Source organism: Athene cunicularia (genome assembly GCF_003259725.1).
Source record: "Athene cunicularia isolate RWA chromosome 2 unlocalized genomic scaffold, athCun1 chr2_part1, whole genome shotgun sequence".
In the NCBI taxonomy this organism is placed as follows: Eukaryota; Metazoa; Chordata; class Aves; order Strigiformes; family Strigidae; genus Athene; species Athene cunicularia.
In genome coordinates, this window is record NW_020799095.1 from 79,351,995 (window position 1) to 79,370,059 (window position 18,065).

Consider the following 18,065-nt stretch of genomic DNA (forward strand, 5'->3'; position numbering starts at 1 on the left):
CAGCTGGAAAGAAAACAAACCAAAAATTAATATGACTAACAACAGGGGTCATCCTGGATATTTCAGTGCACCAGTGTCTTATCCCTCTTTCTCCAAATAAAAAAAAAAGCTTGCAGTGTGTCCTACATCTCCAGAGTCCTTATCAGAAAGAAAAAACTAGTAGCTAGTTTGACTATAGTAAAATCCAAACAGCTCAAAGGTACTTTTTTAGCCTGAGAACTTTTCTTAGTGCTCTAGATACTTTACCTAGCTCTGTCTGATTTTCAAAAATCTAGGCAAAGCATGAAATTTACTTAATAGCTACACTTGTTCCAGTGTTAATAAATACATATGTTTATATGTGTATATATATATCTATCTATATATATATATCTATCTATATATATAGCTATCTCAATGTAGGGGCTGTGATATTTTCTCCTCGAGGAAAGTGAGCTAATTGCAGGTAGCTCTGTCAGTTATCCTGCATCAAGAAGATGGCTTTATCAGAAAATCTTTATTGACTTCACATTCTCTAAAGGAGGAAAATTTGCAAAAGCTCAGCAATTTGCATTTAAATAACAACAGATTACATGTAAAGTTGAAAGCTGTTCCAGGAAAACCCAATACAAAGTGTAAGTCTTTAGTTTTTGAGCAAAAACTGGCACTTGGAAAAAATCTGGTTGCTAAAAACAAGCATGTCAATCACCTCTTCAACACTTGGAAGGTTTTGGTTTTGTTTGGTTTTATAACTAGTTGTTCACAGCATGTGTCAAGTGACCGTTTATTTTGTACAGCTTCTCTCCACTTTTTGCTAAGACCAACTGGACACATCCAACAAAGTAACCCACAGAACATCAGAACATACACTGCAACACTTGAGTGTGGTTAGCAGCAGGACCTGCATTAATTCTGCACAAATCCTCTGAATACTGGGCTATGTTAAGGCCTCGACAGATCAAAGAATTTTCATAACTACCAGTATGCTACTGGAAAAAGATCTGGCATGCCAAAAATTGCCAAGGTAGCACATGAACCAAAACAAGCAAACCACCCCAAGCAAGACCTACTCAAGTACAGGGTATCCAAACTGGAGAGATTTCAGAGACTGCAAAGCTGGGCAGCCAGCAAAAAGTTCAAGAAATCCTCCAGTTTAATACTGCCATGTGCACAACATTTGATTGTGCTGGCTTTAGCAATACTGAAACACTACAGCTACTAACCACAAGAACATTTCTGCAAATGTATTCTCCTGTTCACTCCGAGGAAGACAGGATGCAATCAGATGAGCTGCTGTTCAATAAGTATTAAAAAGGATTTAAAACACTTTCTCTTCTTTTCTCTTCCCTGAAAGCACTGCTGAAGATGAGCGTGTGGGGTGTAGAATATGACTTGTTTACTTTGCAGTTCAAGAGGCTAGCAGCTTGCACATGAGTAGGTACCACACTTCAGCTGAGATAGTGATCAACTCTAGGGCTCAGGGTGGTAACTTTTACAGCTATTCTATTTTGAGCTATTCCAACTCTGAGCTGTTCTTTCTAACCCAAAAATGCAGATCTGTGGAATAAAGGTAGTGGAAAAGATTCCTGCTGAGATTAAAACCAAACCACAGATCAAAAAAAAGGAATCACAGGATGAGGAAGAAAAGAGAAAAACTTTGAACTAGGCTTCAGAAGCAAGCCACTTTCTGGATACAGTTAAACTGAAAACTATTACATCTAGCTAAAACAAGGAAACTGTCTGTGGAAAACTACCTGGGAATTCATTAACACACCACCACAATACTGACAGCATGTGTGTAATCTTGCATCCTAGTAACGCTATTCTAAAAGATGCTAGTGGGACAGCTGATGAGAACTGGCCTTGTGGGTTTGGGTTTATTTTAATCTTCAGGGCAAGTCATACTCTAAAAGATACGCTGTCAGAAAACTATTTTTCCAACCTGCTTTCATCCAGCATAGCAGTTATGGTTTGCAACCAAACCATCCAGCCAATTCATGTTCAACAGCGAGCAGTTTATCATAATTTTGAGAACATAAAGGACTCCAGAAAAAACAAGATTAAGACATGCCTTTTCAGAACATCTTTAGCACACTTGAAAAAAAAAAAAAAAAAAAAAAAAAAAAGAATGCAGAAACTTCATCAGCACACAGGTAGGAAGGCATTCTTCCCATCAAACTTGCAACACACTGCCTTATATTTCTGTATGATCAGAAGTAAAGAAATGGGCACTCTGAAGTCTTAATTTGCGTTCACCTTAAAGAACAGGTTCTACAAGCACCTCTAGGTACTTAAGGTGACTTAGCTTAAGGTGACTACCTCAAATGTTGACATTAATATTTAGTTTTAAAAATTCTGAATCTGTCAAGAATTTTAAAAGGAAAAAAATTCACATAAATTGAGTGTGCATGTGTGGATGGGTAAACATGCTGTAAGTTCCTTTAATAAATGGGTATCTGCTACATTCAAGAGAGTATCTGAAATGATCTAACAAGTACAAATAACACAAGACACTGAAGAACATGTATGTAAAATGATCCCAGATTTACCTTCCACAGAAATCTTTCCAGCAGGTCATGGCAAGCAGTCATGGTGGCGTGGACGATGGCAACCACTCCTGGCTGGCCAAAGAGTTCCTGCTTCCCTGCTAGTCAAGGAAGGATAAGCCCAAGAGAGAGGCTCTGGAAGAAGAATATGTAGAGGGGAAACACAATAAGAGCACACAGAAGGACTGTGCAGGACTAAAGGGCTTCACTCAACCAGGTGGCAGGAGACCCATAGCACATGAGAGCTGATTAGGAAAGAGAGCCCGTAGGGATGAACTAGCCACAGGTACAGTCACTTCCTCCTGAAATCACCATTGCCAAGATGTCCTCCAGAAAGAGGCAGTGATCTCTTTCCAGGAGGGCTAAAATGTCTTCTCTCAAGCTCCCCCAGCACTACTCTCTATCAGCCTGCACACTACCACTAGTCAAGGAAATCCTGGACAGTTCAGGTTCCTGCCAGAGAGGTGGAGGAGACAGAAAACCCACAAGCAAGGAAGGGAGATATTAGTCTTGCCAGGCTAGGCATGCTCTCTTTACAATCAATAAGGCAGTTTGTGCATTTCAAGGCTCGTATCAGCCCTTACTTCCTGACCTGCAACTGCCTCTTCACACATCAGGTGTAGGGGGCAGCATCTCTTCTACAGTGAGTTCCCAGTGGTGAACATCTAGCTAGGATTCCTACTGCCTTATGCCCATCCCCACCAAATGACTTGAAGCCAGGTGCACTCATGACCAAAGGACAGCAGCACCAGTCAGACCTGAGGGTGAAAGCTCACAAGCCACTTGGTGAGGGGGAGCTCCCCCACACTGCCCCAAGGATGATTATGAGGAGATATGGCTGGCAGTAGATCATCAGAGAAGGCAACATGGGATACAGCCTACTTGCATGTAAACCTTGGGAGAGAGAGTAAACACCATGGAAGACAAGAGGGTACCATGACAGGAGACCAAGTACCAAGAGCTTGGCTGGGAAGCCACAAAGGACAAAGGTAGGCCAGGAGGCACCTGGGATATTGACTAGCACCCTGAGGTTCTCCTTTGCTTCTGTCACACTGGCAAGTCCCTTGTTTTCCACCCCAATGCTTGTTTCCAAAAGAAGCACCCATCACCTTGAAGATGAAAGCTCACAGTATCTGCCTTGCCTAGTCCAAACAAGTCAATTTCTGCAGCCAGGTGCATGAGATGGGAAGAAACTGGAGGCAAATCAGCTAAATCACATTGCTCACCCACTCACAAATAATGCAGTTCCAGCTGCAACCAGCACTGGACACTACAAAGATTTCTGGAATGGGTTGAAGATAACATCACCAATAGATCAGTGAGCGTTGGCGAAGTACTCTGCTTGACCAACAAGCTAGCAAAGCCAACTCATGGACAAAGAGGAATCAGTAGGGGAGGTCAAGGTTGATGGCAGACTGATGCCACGCTGAGGTGAAGGTAACAAGAGTAAGCAAAGGGAGCAAGACTGCTAGCAGAATTACAGTCCTGGACTGCGGGAAAGCAGATTTTTGGCTTGCTCAAAGATCTGCCTGCCAGGTTCCCATGGGAGACTGCTTTGAAGGACCAAGGGGCCCAGGACAACAAGCTGATCTCCCAGGACAGCCTCCTCAAAGCTCAAGAATGGTCCATTTTGGCATACAGAAAGTGACAGGGGAATGGCAGAAAGCCAGCATGAATGGACAGGCAACTCCTGCCTCAGCTCAAATGTTGAAACACAGAGAAGGTCAAAGCAGAAAGAGTTACACAGAAAGAACATGGAGATACTGCCCTAGCAGAATAGCTGGAGCAAGCAAAGGATGCCAAGAAAAAAAACAAGGAATATTTCTACAGGTAAGCAAGGACAAAAAGATGCTAATATTAGTCTAGTTAATGCTCAGTCATCCACAGGACTCAGCAGCTAAGGACACAAGATGAATGATTTGTTTACCTCAGTTTTTCCTAGAAAAGTTCATCCTCACATATCCGAGGTCTTTGAGCATAGTGTCAGATCTGGGGAACTGAACTACTGCTCACAAAGGAAGGTTATGGATCACATAAGCTAACTGGACCAAGTCTCTGGGACCAGATAGGATGAGTTAGAAGGTGCTAAGGAAGCTGGCCAGTACCACTCACTCTTATCTTCAAAAAGTAAGTCAGTGATCAGATGAGGATCCTGATAACTGCAGAGGCAAAAAAATCACATTCATTTTCAAAACAGGCAAGGATGAGGATATGAGGAACCAGAAGCTGGTCAGCCTTGCCCAGTTTCTGACAAGTCCTCCTGGAAGTCATTGCCAGGCACACAAAGGACAAAAGCAGCAGCTGCTAAATCTATACTGGCTGTTCCAAAGAACAAGTCATACCTGAAATTTCAGCTCACAATTTTATACTGTCTGTATTAAGGGTCTTATCTCTCAAAAAAAACAAAGCACACAGATCATGGATTATTGTGCTACTTTCTGATTTCCTCATACTATTGCATGTTAGGTTCTTCAAATATATAGTTAAAATTTTACAATATTGGACAATCTTACAGGATTTTAGAATATCTAATTATTTTCATTAGAAAAGTAGGCACCTCATTTGTACTCCCCACAGCGCAAAGCAATTTGCCTCAGATATAGCTGAAGACTGTAGAAAAGTTAACTGTAAACTTGAGAAGGACCTACTGCAGAGCATAAAATTCATCAAAAATACTCCACTGAAGTATCAGTTTTACAAATACCCACGTGAGCTGAAATAATGGTCTGTCACTCTCCTACACTAATAGCTTCAAGAACTTCTTCAAGAAAGGTGCCAACACCACTTTGTCAGAAACCCTCTTCTGAATTGTGAAGTATTCAGTATTCTGGGGAACTTGCCAGCATGACAGTATTTACTGTATGACTAATATGCATTAATGAAGCACAAATGGACAACTATTTACTTGTGCTAATAACTAAAGCGCTTTATTACAGCTAAGGCCTCTAGCATGAAGGATTGCCAGGTTCCCCCAGTTGCCAAAATTATGTCAAAAAATGGAGCCAGTGTGTAAGACATCAAGAGCTACAGCCAGTGTGTAGTAGAGTCTTAAGTCATTGTTTAACATTCAGCTTGCAAAGGACAAGCATGCTCCAAAACCACTGGCTGTTTCCGAAGGCTTGTCTTTTCATTGTGGAGGCTAGAATTTCAAATATGCACACTAGTCTTACCAGTACGAAAGCCAAGGCTATCTTAAAATAGCAGTAAAGCCTGAAAGCTTTGCTGGGCATTTGCGTTCTACCTTTGATTGCTTGTTCTTTCAAAACCAGAAAGAAAAACACTGTATCTTAATGCCTTAGATTAAAATATCAATACAATCTAGCATAAAAGGCCATTAATACCAATAATCTGGCCCTTTCTACATGAAGGATTCCTGAAAGCTGATCAATTTGGTAAAAGTCCATCCTGAGAAAGCAAAGCCAATCCTTCAAGAACAAAGTCCTTGTTCTATGCCACACTCTCCATCCCACATCGCCACAAAGGGAACATACCTGCAACAGTAGGAACGAAAGATATACCTGAAAACTGACAGAGTTTTGTGGAAACCCAGGAAGAAATTTTTTAAAGTGTATGTCAGACTGCATTATATTAGAAATGGAAAGAAAAAATCTCAAAGAGGATGCAAAAGAAGCAGGTGAAGATCCTTTTCAGTCATATCTAGTGCTAGGTAGACTTGATTATTCTTATCCCTAGCTTTACAAAGTAAGTGGCACGTCTACCATCAAAGTCATCATAGGCTATTCGTTCTTGTTTGAATCAGCAGCTTCAGTTCAGAACTCAGCTATAGCATTAAAAGTATATGGTCTGCAACTGTAGAAACAAAATGATCCCTGCCATGAGATAAAACATTAATATATTTGGAAATTGTACCCAGAGTTTCTTTTTTAGAAACAGAAAAATTCTCCTCCCAGACTTGACCACACTTAAGAATGCAGAATCATGGGATTTTGGTTGTGGGGTGGTGGTTTGGGTTCTCTTCCCCCCCCTCTCCTTTTTTTAATGCAGAAAAAGAATTCTTAAATGCTTATGAAATACTGTCCTACATTTGATCAGTTTCCCTTCAGACTGTGTAAGTTCAGAAAATCTACTGGGCATAACTTTTAGCAAGGTCTCTATCTAGATATATTTCTTGGAAATACTTAAGTATAAGACAACATTATATTTCCGGTCTTTTCCAAGGATAGAAAAGGCCTGTCTGAGCCAATTGGCATGGACAGCAACATTAAGAATCATCCTAGCCACAGCACTTTCTTGAAAAGTGACAGCTCCAAAAGCACAGCAATCTTATTTTCCTCTTAAACAAAATAATCTTCTCCAGTAGTTATTATTTACTTATATGTAGAGCACAGAACATCTGTAGGAGGAAGGTTCATTAAAAACACCCCCCACCCCCCAACTATTGTTAATGTAATTCCAGTTGACTTTAAAAAGCCAATTTAAAAAAATTCCATTCTCTTATATTTCAGGTTTCTGTTCTCTTATATTTACACAGACATTTGAAGTATGAAGCTATCTTAGGACTAGTACATGAACTTCTCTCTTCCATTAAGTGAGAGCTGTTACTAACATGAAAACACTCATGCTGGTAGATCTCCAAAATAACCAGTTGGTAAACAGCTTGTTAAATATTTACTTATTCAGAAAAAATCCCATTCATAAGAAAAAAAAATGGGATTTAGTTTGGTGCTATAGTCTGCTAAACTGATTGTTACTATTAGTTCAGAATGGTCTCCTGAAGTTTTGTGAGAAAATGCCAGAAAATGGCCTGGTTTTATCAATGCAGGTATGTTTACAGTCTAAAAGTGGCATCTTGAAGTTGCACAGAAGTGAGAACCTAAAAGAGATCCATTGCTTTTAATTTTCATAGGATCACTGAATGACTGAAGTTGGAATGTACCTCTGGTGGTCATCTGGTCCACATGGCTTTGGAGTATCTCCAAGGATGGAGATTCCATCAGCTCTCTGGGCAACCTGTGCCAGCGCTCAGCCACCTTCATGGTGAAAGTGTTGCCCAATATTCAGAGGGAATCTCCTGCGTTTCAGTTTGCCCCACTCCCTCATCCTCCCACTGGGTACCACTGAAAAAGAGCCTGGCTCCGTCCTCTCTGAACCCTCTTTTCAGCTATTTATATACATAAAATTCCTGCTCAGCCTTCTCTTAAGTAAAAAAAAAAAAAGTAAACTGTAGATTTAAACAGATATAAAACCCAGAGCTAAATCAAGGGACAGATTTAAGAGACTATATAATGACATAACAAAATTAGAAGATTGGTTCAGTTTACTGTTCAAGAATAAGCATGAAGCCATTAAAAGGAAGATGCACAATTAAGCTTCTTCACTTGTAATTTCCTCACTTGATTTGCAACATCTACATTGCTTCCTCACCACTGTTAGTAATAATACAATTAGTAAATGGTGGGATTGACCATTAGAGTGCTTTGAGTCTTTTTTTTGGTGGGTTAAAAAGTCTTCTGTAATTGAAATATGTGGACCTAGACACTTGGAACTTCTTGTTCACATTCACATTCAAAAAATACTTCATGTTTTGCCAGTCAATTTCCATGTAAATTAGAATACAAAAGTAGAAGCTCAAACAGTTAAGTACAGGCTTTCAGTTGAAATTGTAGAAAAGTAAACTGGTACAGCAAAAAAAAAGTAATTGATAGGTATTTCTTGTAAGAAGAGAAACTTACCAATTGTGTAAAAGCTTAGTGTGAGATGCAAAATAACATGAAAAATGTTTCATATACAATATTCTGATGACACATAGTGGGGGCAAGTGCACTTCCTTCCAGTGGCCTCCTTAAGATGCAAGCACCACACTTTTATTCCAATGTTAGTGAAAATAACTCCTTCCAGGACAATTTTTTCAAACCTGTTTCTTTCCAGGAAAAACAGAGAAGCTAGAAATGCAGCTCCAGTTGTTCTTCAACAAAACTACCAAGCAGCATCAATTCTATCTGTAAAAAACATTTACAGTCTGCACTCAGGGAGACACATTTCGTGACTTCATATTGGAGGCAACATCTTGTAAAAACATTCACTAATGTTCTCACTGCTTTGTACTTTGTCTGCCGCAGTCCATCAACCCTCTACACTACATACATGTAAGCTGTTAAAACAAGAGCATCATCAACTAAATATCTGTTGACTGACACCATATTTCACAAATCTGATGACTTTCTGCATTGGCAGTAGCAACATTTCAGCTTCATTTCTTCATACAATATGTAGAAGAATGACGCAATGCAATAATGCCTCTGGTGTTTTTTCACTCAGCTATGCCCAAAGATTTTGAAAGCCTGCTTGCGCACTCTGGTCCTTCCATATTGCACCATTAGCATGAAAAACCCAAACTCTGGGCCAAATTCTATACAAACATCATCCTTGTACATTTAAGCCTAATGAAAATAAATTAACCCACCATTTATTTTGAGTCTTAAAAATCATGTACTGGGTTTGCATTGCAAGGTTCTGGTAGCAGGGGGGCTACACGGGTGGTTTCTGTTGAGAAGTTGCTAGAAGCTTCACCTGTGTTTGACAGAGCCAATGCCAGCCAGCTCCAAGACAGACTTACCCACTGCTGGCCAAGGCCAAGGCCATCAGCAACAGTGGTATCACCTCTAGGACAATGTAATTGAGAAGAGTGAAAAAACTGCTGCACAACAGCAGCCAGGAGAGAGGAGAATTGGTGAGAGAAACCTGCAGACACCCAGGTCAGTGTAGAAGGAGGGGTATGAGGCGCTCCAGGCACCAGAGCAGAGATTCCCCTGCAGCCCGTGGTGCAGCCCATGGTGAGGCGGCTGTGCCCTGCAGCCCATGGAGGGTAACAGTGGAGCAGAGATCCACCTGCAGCCCGGGGAGGACCCCACGCTGGAGCAGGTGGATGCCTGAAGGAGCTGTGACCCCACGGGAAGCCCACGCTGGAGCAGGCTCCTGGCAGGACCCGTGGACCCACGGAGAGAGGAGCCCATGCTGGAGCAGGTTTGCTGGCAGGACTTGTGACCCCATGGGGGACCCACGCTGGAGCAGTCTGTCCTGAAGGACTGCACCCTGTGGGAGGGACCCACGCTGGAGCAGTTCATGAAGAACTGCAGCACATGAGGAGGACTCACACTGGAGAAGTTTGTGGAGAACTGTCTCCTGTTGGAGGGACCCCATACTGGAGCAGTGGAAGAGTATGAGGAGTCTTCTCCCTGAGGAGGAAGGAGCAGCAAAGACATGTGATGAACTGACCACAAACCCCATCCCTTGCCCCCCTGCACAGTTCAGGGTAAGGAGGTTGTGAAAGGGGGAATAAAGTTATGCCTGGGAAGAAGGGAGGAGTGGAGGGGAAGACATTTGGGTTTATTTGTCATTACCCTACTCTCATTTTGTTAATAAATGAAACTTATTTCCCCAAGTCAAGTCTTTTTTGCTCATGACAGTGACTCAATTGGTGAGTGATCTCTCCTCGTTCATATCTCAACCCACAGGCCTTTCATTGTATTTTCTCTCCACTGTCCAGCTGAGGCAGGGAGTGATAGAGCAGCTTGGTGGGCAGCTGGCATCCAGCCAAGGTCAATCCACCACAAATCGTAAGAAAGATCCCTATAGTCTTGATAAACACCTGTCAGTAGCTAAGTGAACCAAGATTTTCAAACACTGTCATACAGACAACAGGGGTCAAACGTAGGTCTTGACAGCCTTTCCCACATAGGTTTACAGTCTACTTGGACACAAATTCTGCAGCTGATCATTTTTTTCATGCTGTGTTTTTTAGGACAGAAGATATTTTATTCACGCAAACATGGACAGCAGCATGTATACCTGTATTAACACCAAATATCAAACTGTTCAATTCTGAAGTGGCAGAGATAAGACTAAGTCACATAGAAGGCTTCTGTATTTCATAGGTATGAGGAATATGGCATCCACCGAGGTAATTCTGAAGATTATTTTTTTCCTGTTAAAACAAAAGCCCTCTCTAATCACCCAAAACAAACAATCCCTGAAAATGTCAAAAGCAAGTCTCCTGAAAACCCACACTCACTGAGACAAATTACTCTTCGAAAACAAGTATAACCTCAATATGCCATGGGCTTGGATCAGATGACCTCCAAAGGTGTCTTCTAACTGACTGTATCATTTTTACTGAAAAGAAGAATCAAAGCTGACATATTAAAACCTGAAGAACCTGTGTCTAGCTGTTCCTCCAGCTGAAGGAAAGGAAATGGGACTGTTGTAGTAAAGCAGTATATCATCTTCACATCCACAAATCTGACATCATTAAAAGGAGGCTTTTATTATACAGTAGCTAGCCTCTAACTGGATAATTCTCTCAGGCATTTACTTCCCTACTCTTGAAATGCACAAAGCTTCTCAATTATGACATGCAATATTCTGCTCTCTTATGTGGTCAAGAGGACTATTAGCGAACCTGAAATCCACAGCTCTGTATATGTAGAAGAAAGCAATTTCCATTTTCTTCCTATTTTGTGACCAAGTGCTTGTACTGCATTTTATGCTGTTAGACAATGAGTATGATGTGAACAAGTCCTTTAACTAATAAAAGAACTCAGCTCTCTTAAAACAAACTATTAATTATTAATAAGGTCATGCCAGCATCTTGGTTATGAGAAAGTAAGTGGAAGGCAGAAAACAGAAGATGAACAGAACATTCCCACATGCCCAGAATTTTATCTTCAGAAACTGAGAAAAATCCATCCTTTTGTTATTTATGTCAGGGACTTGTACAATTCATGCACCAAAGGGTTAAAGAACTAAATCTTCCCCAAGAGTTCAAGTCACTGCGCATAAATACTGTTGTGACTACAGATTGCAAAAGAACGGAAACACAGTAAATCATCCCATTTTTTCTGAGAAATTCTGGGACTATGTTCTGAATTTCCAGGAACAGAAGACAAACACTGCCAATTCTCACTGACGGATTTTTATTGAAGAATTCGAGAATTTGGAAAGGGCTCCTGAAAGCCACTAAAAGGTAGTATTGATTTTTTCCACAAAGCTAGAGATTGTTTCTAGGAGAATGCACTCAGTGTGACTAGTTTATGTGTTAACTCCTGAGAAAGTTGGGTTTGGTTTGTTTTTGGGTTTTTTTTTTTTTTTTAAAAAAGGCACTCTTAAGCAAGACCTGAAAGTTTCTGAAAGCAGCAAACATTGCAAACAAAGAACCAAGTAAGAAAGTCAGAGAACTATACTTGCCTGTTTCCCCCCAAACCAGAAAAATGAAGGGTAGAGGGGGGTTGACAAGGCATCCTAAAAGATACTTTGTATGCATATTCACTTATCCAGGTTCTCATTTCTCTTACTGACTGCTTTGCATGTAATCCCAAATTCCAACATGTTAATTTATTCTAAACACTGAAGTTACAGCATTAGAGGTCCCAACCTTGGGGACTCTGGAGGAATGTTCGCTATAGCCTTCCATTCATATTAAGTCAGAAAGTGTACTGAAAAAAATAGAATATTTCTTCACACTCTAATCTAGAGCATATTTAGTTTAACCTTCTTTCAGCCCTCTACCAACACAATACTGGCACTGTAGCCAAATTTGAAAGACAAGTTGATGAAAGCTTCTAAGTCAGATTTAGTAGGGGTGGAAAAACAGATGTTCAGGGTTGGGGTTTTTTTTAATGTGAACTTCACTTCTGACAGAAGGCACAGTAGTTGTGAATGGGCTTCCAAAGCTAGTCTTTAAACCAGTTACAAGCACTTAGGATAGTTAACACACAGTATGCTATGACCAAAACCAATTTATTAACAGGGAGTTTTCCACCATCTTGAAGTCATCCATGTTGCTTTGACATTTCTAGTCTGTTGACTGCCTCAGACTACAGCAGATTATCAGCAGGGTTTGTAAGAGCAGGGGAAGTACCAAGGCAAATTCACATTCTTACTGCTTATGAACCACTGAAGACACTATTTTCATGAGAAAGCTTGACATTCAGTAAAGAATTTGCAGCTCAAAAATTACTGCCTACAATGTCAAGTTTTTCTTACATAGCTCTCCTCTCCCTGAGCTTCACATCATGACTCAGATGATGCTCTAAATGAATCGGAAGCATAATTTCACAGTGCATCAAAATTAAGAAGTCCAGGCACATCTATTCACATACTCTTTAAAAATCATAAGTCTAAGTATAGTAACAGATTTTCAGGACACCCGATTTCTCAAAGTCCATTCTATTTTTGTAACTGCAAAAGAAGCTATAAAGGAACCGTTATGTTTTTCCTGTTATCAGGAAAAGCATTCAGGTACATTCAACTGACAACTCATCATATACTAACATTAGCCTTTTAACTAATTTAAGTTTCCTGTAGGGGAAAAAAAAATTAAGTTGGCATATTACAAAACAAAACCCTATAGAGGTTTGCTGGGGACTTGTTTGGTTTTTTACTTTTCTTTCAAATGAGTAGCATGACTGTGGTAATCACTAGTAGTAATGTTTCTCTTGGGAGAAAGAGAAAAAAATTTCAATGTCATATGATACTCTTTATTTGTGTATCTGCAGGGCCCAAAATCATAACTGAATCCTTAGGGTGGTAAGCACACTATGAAAGCAAAAGAAAAAAGGGCAAAAACCAGGCCATGTGCAAAATAACAAATTTTCAGTACCATGAAAAAAACAAAGCATGCATGATGCCAACACAACTGCCTGGGGGAAAAAAAAAAAAAGATAACTTCTAAGTGCATTTTTGCCTAGCATCTTTGAATTGAGATTTTTTTAAAAATATATTCTTTGTAATATGCCATATTGGGTGCTTAGATACAGCATAACGACTTGACAAACACTGGATCTAACCAAGTGTAAAAATCTCTGCTTTATTCCTACAAATATAGCATTTCACAAACATTGATAATTTTTGAGGCAAGGCATTACACTGGTATTGTAGCTTGCAAATTTTCTTTGGAAACAAGTGCCTTCTCCCAAATATGAACTGGCTATTTTGAGGACAGATATCAAATCTTAATCAGTATATATTAGTGACCCAATTTTTTTCAGCAGCAGGTCTTGAATATAGGATTGTAACAGAGCCTCTGTTCCCAAACATTAGCAAAACCCAGAGAATTGCCAGACAGCTATTAGCAGTTTGATGAAAAGTTTGAATGCACAATCAATCACTGGCACACAGCAATATGATGCTACAAGCTGACAGGAACATGCAGTTTCATAACTTACTATCCGATAAGGAAGATGTAAAAAGGAGTCTGGGCAGCCAGCTAAAGCCATTTGTTCCTTCAAATTTTCTTCAAATTACATCTACTGCTTCACAGGACCTGCAGAGTACAAACAAACTGTCAGAAACCATACTGAAGACATTTCATCAACTTATTATTGAAAACAGTTGGAGGGGGAAGACCGAGAAGAGCAAGATGAGGTGGCGAGGATTTTCATCAACTTGGAGTAGCAAATCTGCTCATTTGCTGTCTGTAGCCTAGAAAACACATTCAACCTGATACTTCGTTCAAAAGCCCAACATAACTATTCTCAGATTGGATAGCTTCTCCTCTATTTCCACAGTCCAGGCAAAAGAGACAAGACTCTTCATACCTAGACCCTAACCATTTGAAGATCGGCTCTTACCAACTGAGGCTATGTTTTCAATTGTGGAAAGAAAACATTGAAACCTAGGAGTGAATTAAGATGACAGACACTTATCATAGAATCATTTAGGTTGGAAAAGACCCATAAAGATACATAAGATCGAGTTCATTATGCAGCATTAGCCTTCAACACCTAGTTACACAACTTCTTCCTTTTACCCTTTCCCACCTGCCTTTTCTCTCATGACTTTATTTTCAGGTAATATATCAAATAGGGTGTCCCATGCAAATCTGCATCCAAGTCTTCCATTTCTTTTCTTTTAAGCATCACTTCCATGATCAGATAGAGCTTGACAAGAAGTCTACTGCAAACATACTTAGATATGCATATAGCTAAAGAAATGTGAAAAAATTACAAAAGAGGAGGCAGTATTAAGCCAATGTCAAGAAAGTGATTTCAACTGCTGCTTCATAACAAAGGAAATTAAACAAAAGCATATAAATACATAAAGCACTATTTGCTGGTCCCAGCATTTCTCCCAACCAGTGGCATTCAGCTGGAGACATTCTTGCAGTGTAAGTGATGCCACCTCCAAGCAGATGGAAAAAAATGGTGACTGGGGGAAGAGAGCATGGACTGCAAAGCAGAGCCAGAACTTTTACTCCTACCACAAGAGAGTTCCTGTCTTTTTCACTGTTAATTTTCAAGTATGTATTCAAAACAAGAGCCTTGAGTTTTAAACAGGCTACCCACTGCTCTCTAGTAGACATTAATTGTCACCAAACCAAAGCTCCCAAAAAGATTTATGAGGCAGTTAAGTCATGGACAAGGGTAAAAGCCATCTTGGAAAAACTGCTCCCAGAGGAGCTGCAGCCTGTGGTTCACATAAACCATGCACTCACTCACCAAGGAAGCGTTATTTTATCTAGTTCCAGGATAAGTTGGGCTGATATATGGTAGCCACTGCGTCCTCTATCAAAAAGGCAGGAAAACTCCTGGGAGCTGCTTTCCAGAAAGGAGTTACTGGCTTCTACAGTTTTCCTGAGGTAGCAGCTTTCAGGGATCAGTTCATGTAGCTAGTTACCTTGGGAGGAAACTGATCTTGGCAATGTCAAGTTTGAAAATCTATTTAACCCAGTATGCATAAATTGAATTATGTATTCTAGCTGTTCTCTTCCATAGCGCTTAAGTTTAAAACCATAATCTTGAAGGATTCACACTGCAGGAGAGTGGGGGAAGACCACCTCAAATGTCTAACTCTATAGGCATTTGGTACCAAACTTGCACTGTTGCTAGTCTTTAAACATATAAACAGTCATCTACAGTCATCTAACTCCCACTTCACACCTAAAAGTTTGCAGTCAGTTTTCAAGATGGATCCAAAGATTTCATTCAGGGCAAGATTTGCCTGTTTGTTCTGGGAGAATTAAGTACAGATCTATTGAAATCTCTTATCTTGGCTGATGTATAAAAAAAACAAACCCAAAAAAACCAAACACAACTTTTCACTTTGGGTAGTAAGTACATCTGAACAAAGAGAACTGTATTATGAGCCTGTAACCCACCAAGATTAAAGAAAGTTTACCTAAAGGGATAAGGAAAAATAATTTAGCCTTACATTGCAACAGTTTTACGTTTATTATCACTTCAATATTTAGAGAACAGGAAAAAGGCACAACTGCTGTAAATTTAACTGTAGGTTATTTAGGCCTGAATATCAAAATACTAGTCTTTCTCTTGATGTTTCAGCAAAAGGCACCAATTCACTTATAGCAAGATAGATTAAATATGTTCCTAAACAATACTAGACCAATTTGTCTACTCCAGGGAGTGCTGCAGTTTATGCCACAGCCCCATTACGCCAATGGAAGAACATAAATTACCTCGAACAATAGCTGGAGTCAAGACTGCATAATTTATCAAGACCCATTTGCTTCACTGCTACATTCTTGAGTATTCATTTGTTAACACCGCAGAAACAGAGGAAAGCAATAATCTCTAGATGATATCATTCCTGGTCAGTCACACATTAACACTGATTTAAGATCGCATGTCTTTTGTCTGTCTAAAAGCAGTTTATCAAAAGTAGTCCTACCCTAAGAATACAAAAAGCCTTTGCTCACCTTTAAGATCTAAGGCCCTGTTGTACCACATTGAGTAATAAATTTTATAGCAACAGCACTCTATACCAATTCATGTATTCAGCAGATAAAAATTAGGATTTAAAAGATTTAAAAGAAAAATCAGCTTTCTTTGCTTTTGTCTTTAAACATGATTTTTAGCATGTCAGTTCTCTTCAGAGACAATAACTGCATACAGACTTACATGTTCTTTCCATGCAAGATAAACAGCACAAATAGCAAAAAGATATATAAGTGCCAAGTTACTGCCCTTTTCCTAAAATGCCTTAGATGGGGGAGGGAAACTCCAAAGGATTGTAAATAGAAAACAAGCTATGTAGGCAGTGACTGTTAAACTCAGGACATTGAGTGGTGAGAACTGTCATGAAGCATTGAGCCAGACAGCCTGTGCACATTCAAAACCAAGCAACTTCACGTGCTTTTACTTTTTACTGGCTTAAGGGGTCTTCCTTGGGGAGGGTGTCTGAAAGGACAGTCACAATAAACCAAGTTTCAAAGGTCATAAGGTCTGGTTTCAGTATGATATTCTCTAGCCTAAAGGATAGTCTACTGTGAGGTGTAGCTTGGATGCTTCAGTCTCTCAAAGTGTTAAATCAACTCCCATCATATAAACAAAGAATGATATTCATCCTGCATGAAAAACGTTGCAGGTATGCACCCTGGAGATTACTACTGCTCTGAGTGAGTTGTTTCTAGTCACAATCAAATTACTCACCTAACCAGTAGAATAAGTTATCTATTAACTGCAAATTAAGCCTGTCACCAGGTATGTTTTTTTGATTTATCACTTGCTCTCTGCATATTCCCAGCAGAGGAAACGGTATCTCACCCAGCACTCTGGAAACACACACAGCCTACGCACCTACAGATACTGTGGTAGGAAGAGATGGCAAGGGTATGGTCACTCTGCCAATTCAGGAAGTTTTCCAGGTTCTACATGTGCCATCTGTCAAAGTCTTTAAATTCAGGAGAAAAATAATTTTTAAAACGCAGTCGCTTGCAGATTAGTTAGGAACAGGAGGAGGAGAAAAAAAAAAAAAATTTAACCTGGCAGAGTTGCAAGACAAGCTCCAGAGTTCTTGAAAATTGGAGTTATGATCTTTTATGAAAAGTAGCTTAGATTTGTTGAATAATATTCTGGTTCTGGATATTTTATTATTTTTCTTCTGTAATGTTCGGCTTTAACTGAACCACTATAGAAGAGGAAAGGGGAAAAAAAGCTTCAATATAACCTTAGCTTTTGACATATCTGAAGACCTTTCTCCAACATCTCAGGTTTAACATACAGGTTAAAAATCTTTTCCCTCTCTTTTACTCTCTCAGGCATTCGGCATCACCACTTCGTTTCTCCCCACACTACAGCATGAGGTTTAGCAAGCCAAACCTGGATTTCTATAGGAAATTAGAACTAAGTCTTAAAACAACTGAGATCATACAATATTGTCCTCTAAATCACCTCCAAGACTGTCTGGGTCAACTCTACCACATTTATAATTTAACATCTTGAAGAGCCAGGGAAAAAGACCCAATTTTGTTGGTCCACACAAAGAGCAATCTGCAAGATCTCAACTGTCCACAGATCTGGCTCCAGACTCCCCACTACTTCATAGTATCTAGGAAAGTGTTTTGGTTTTTTTCTGCATATGTAGACCTGTTAGATCAAGTCCAAAGGAGGGCCATGAAGATGATCAGAGGGTTGTAGAAGCTATTCTATGAAGACAGGATGAGAGAGTTGGGGTTGTCAGCTTAGAGGAGAGAGCGCTCTGGGGACACCTTATAACAGCCTTCCAGTACTTAAAGGGGGCCTACAGGAAAGATGGGGAGGGACTCTATCAGGGAGCATAGTGATA

At 40.0% G+C, this 18,065-nt stretch overlaps 1 protein-coding gene across 1 annotated transcript in view; it reads right to left on the bottom strand.

Annotated features, from left to right (window-relative positions):
* GRB10 (growth factor receptor bound protein 10) overlaps positions 1 to 18,065 on the bottom strand; it is a 137,488-nt gene that overhangs the window by 95,943 nt on the left and 23,480 nt on the right. Inside the window, exon 2 of the mRNA XM_026842156.1 lies at positions 13,709 to 13,806. Within this exon, the coding sequence (XP_026697957.1) occupies positions 13,709 to 13,759 (51 nt within the window). The 5' untranslated portion in view covers positions 13,760 to 13,806. The remainder of the gene's footprint in view (positions 1 to 13,708; positions 13,807 to 18,065) is intronic.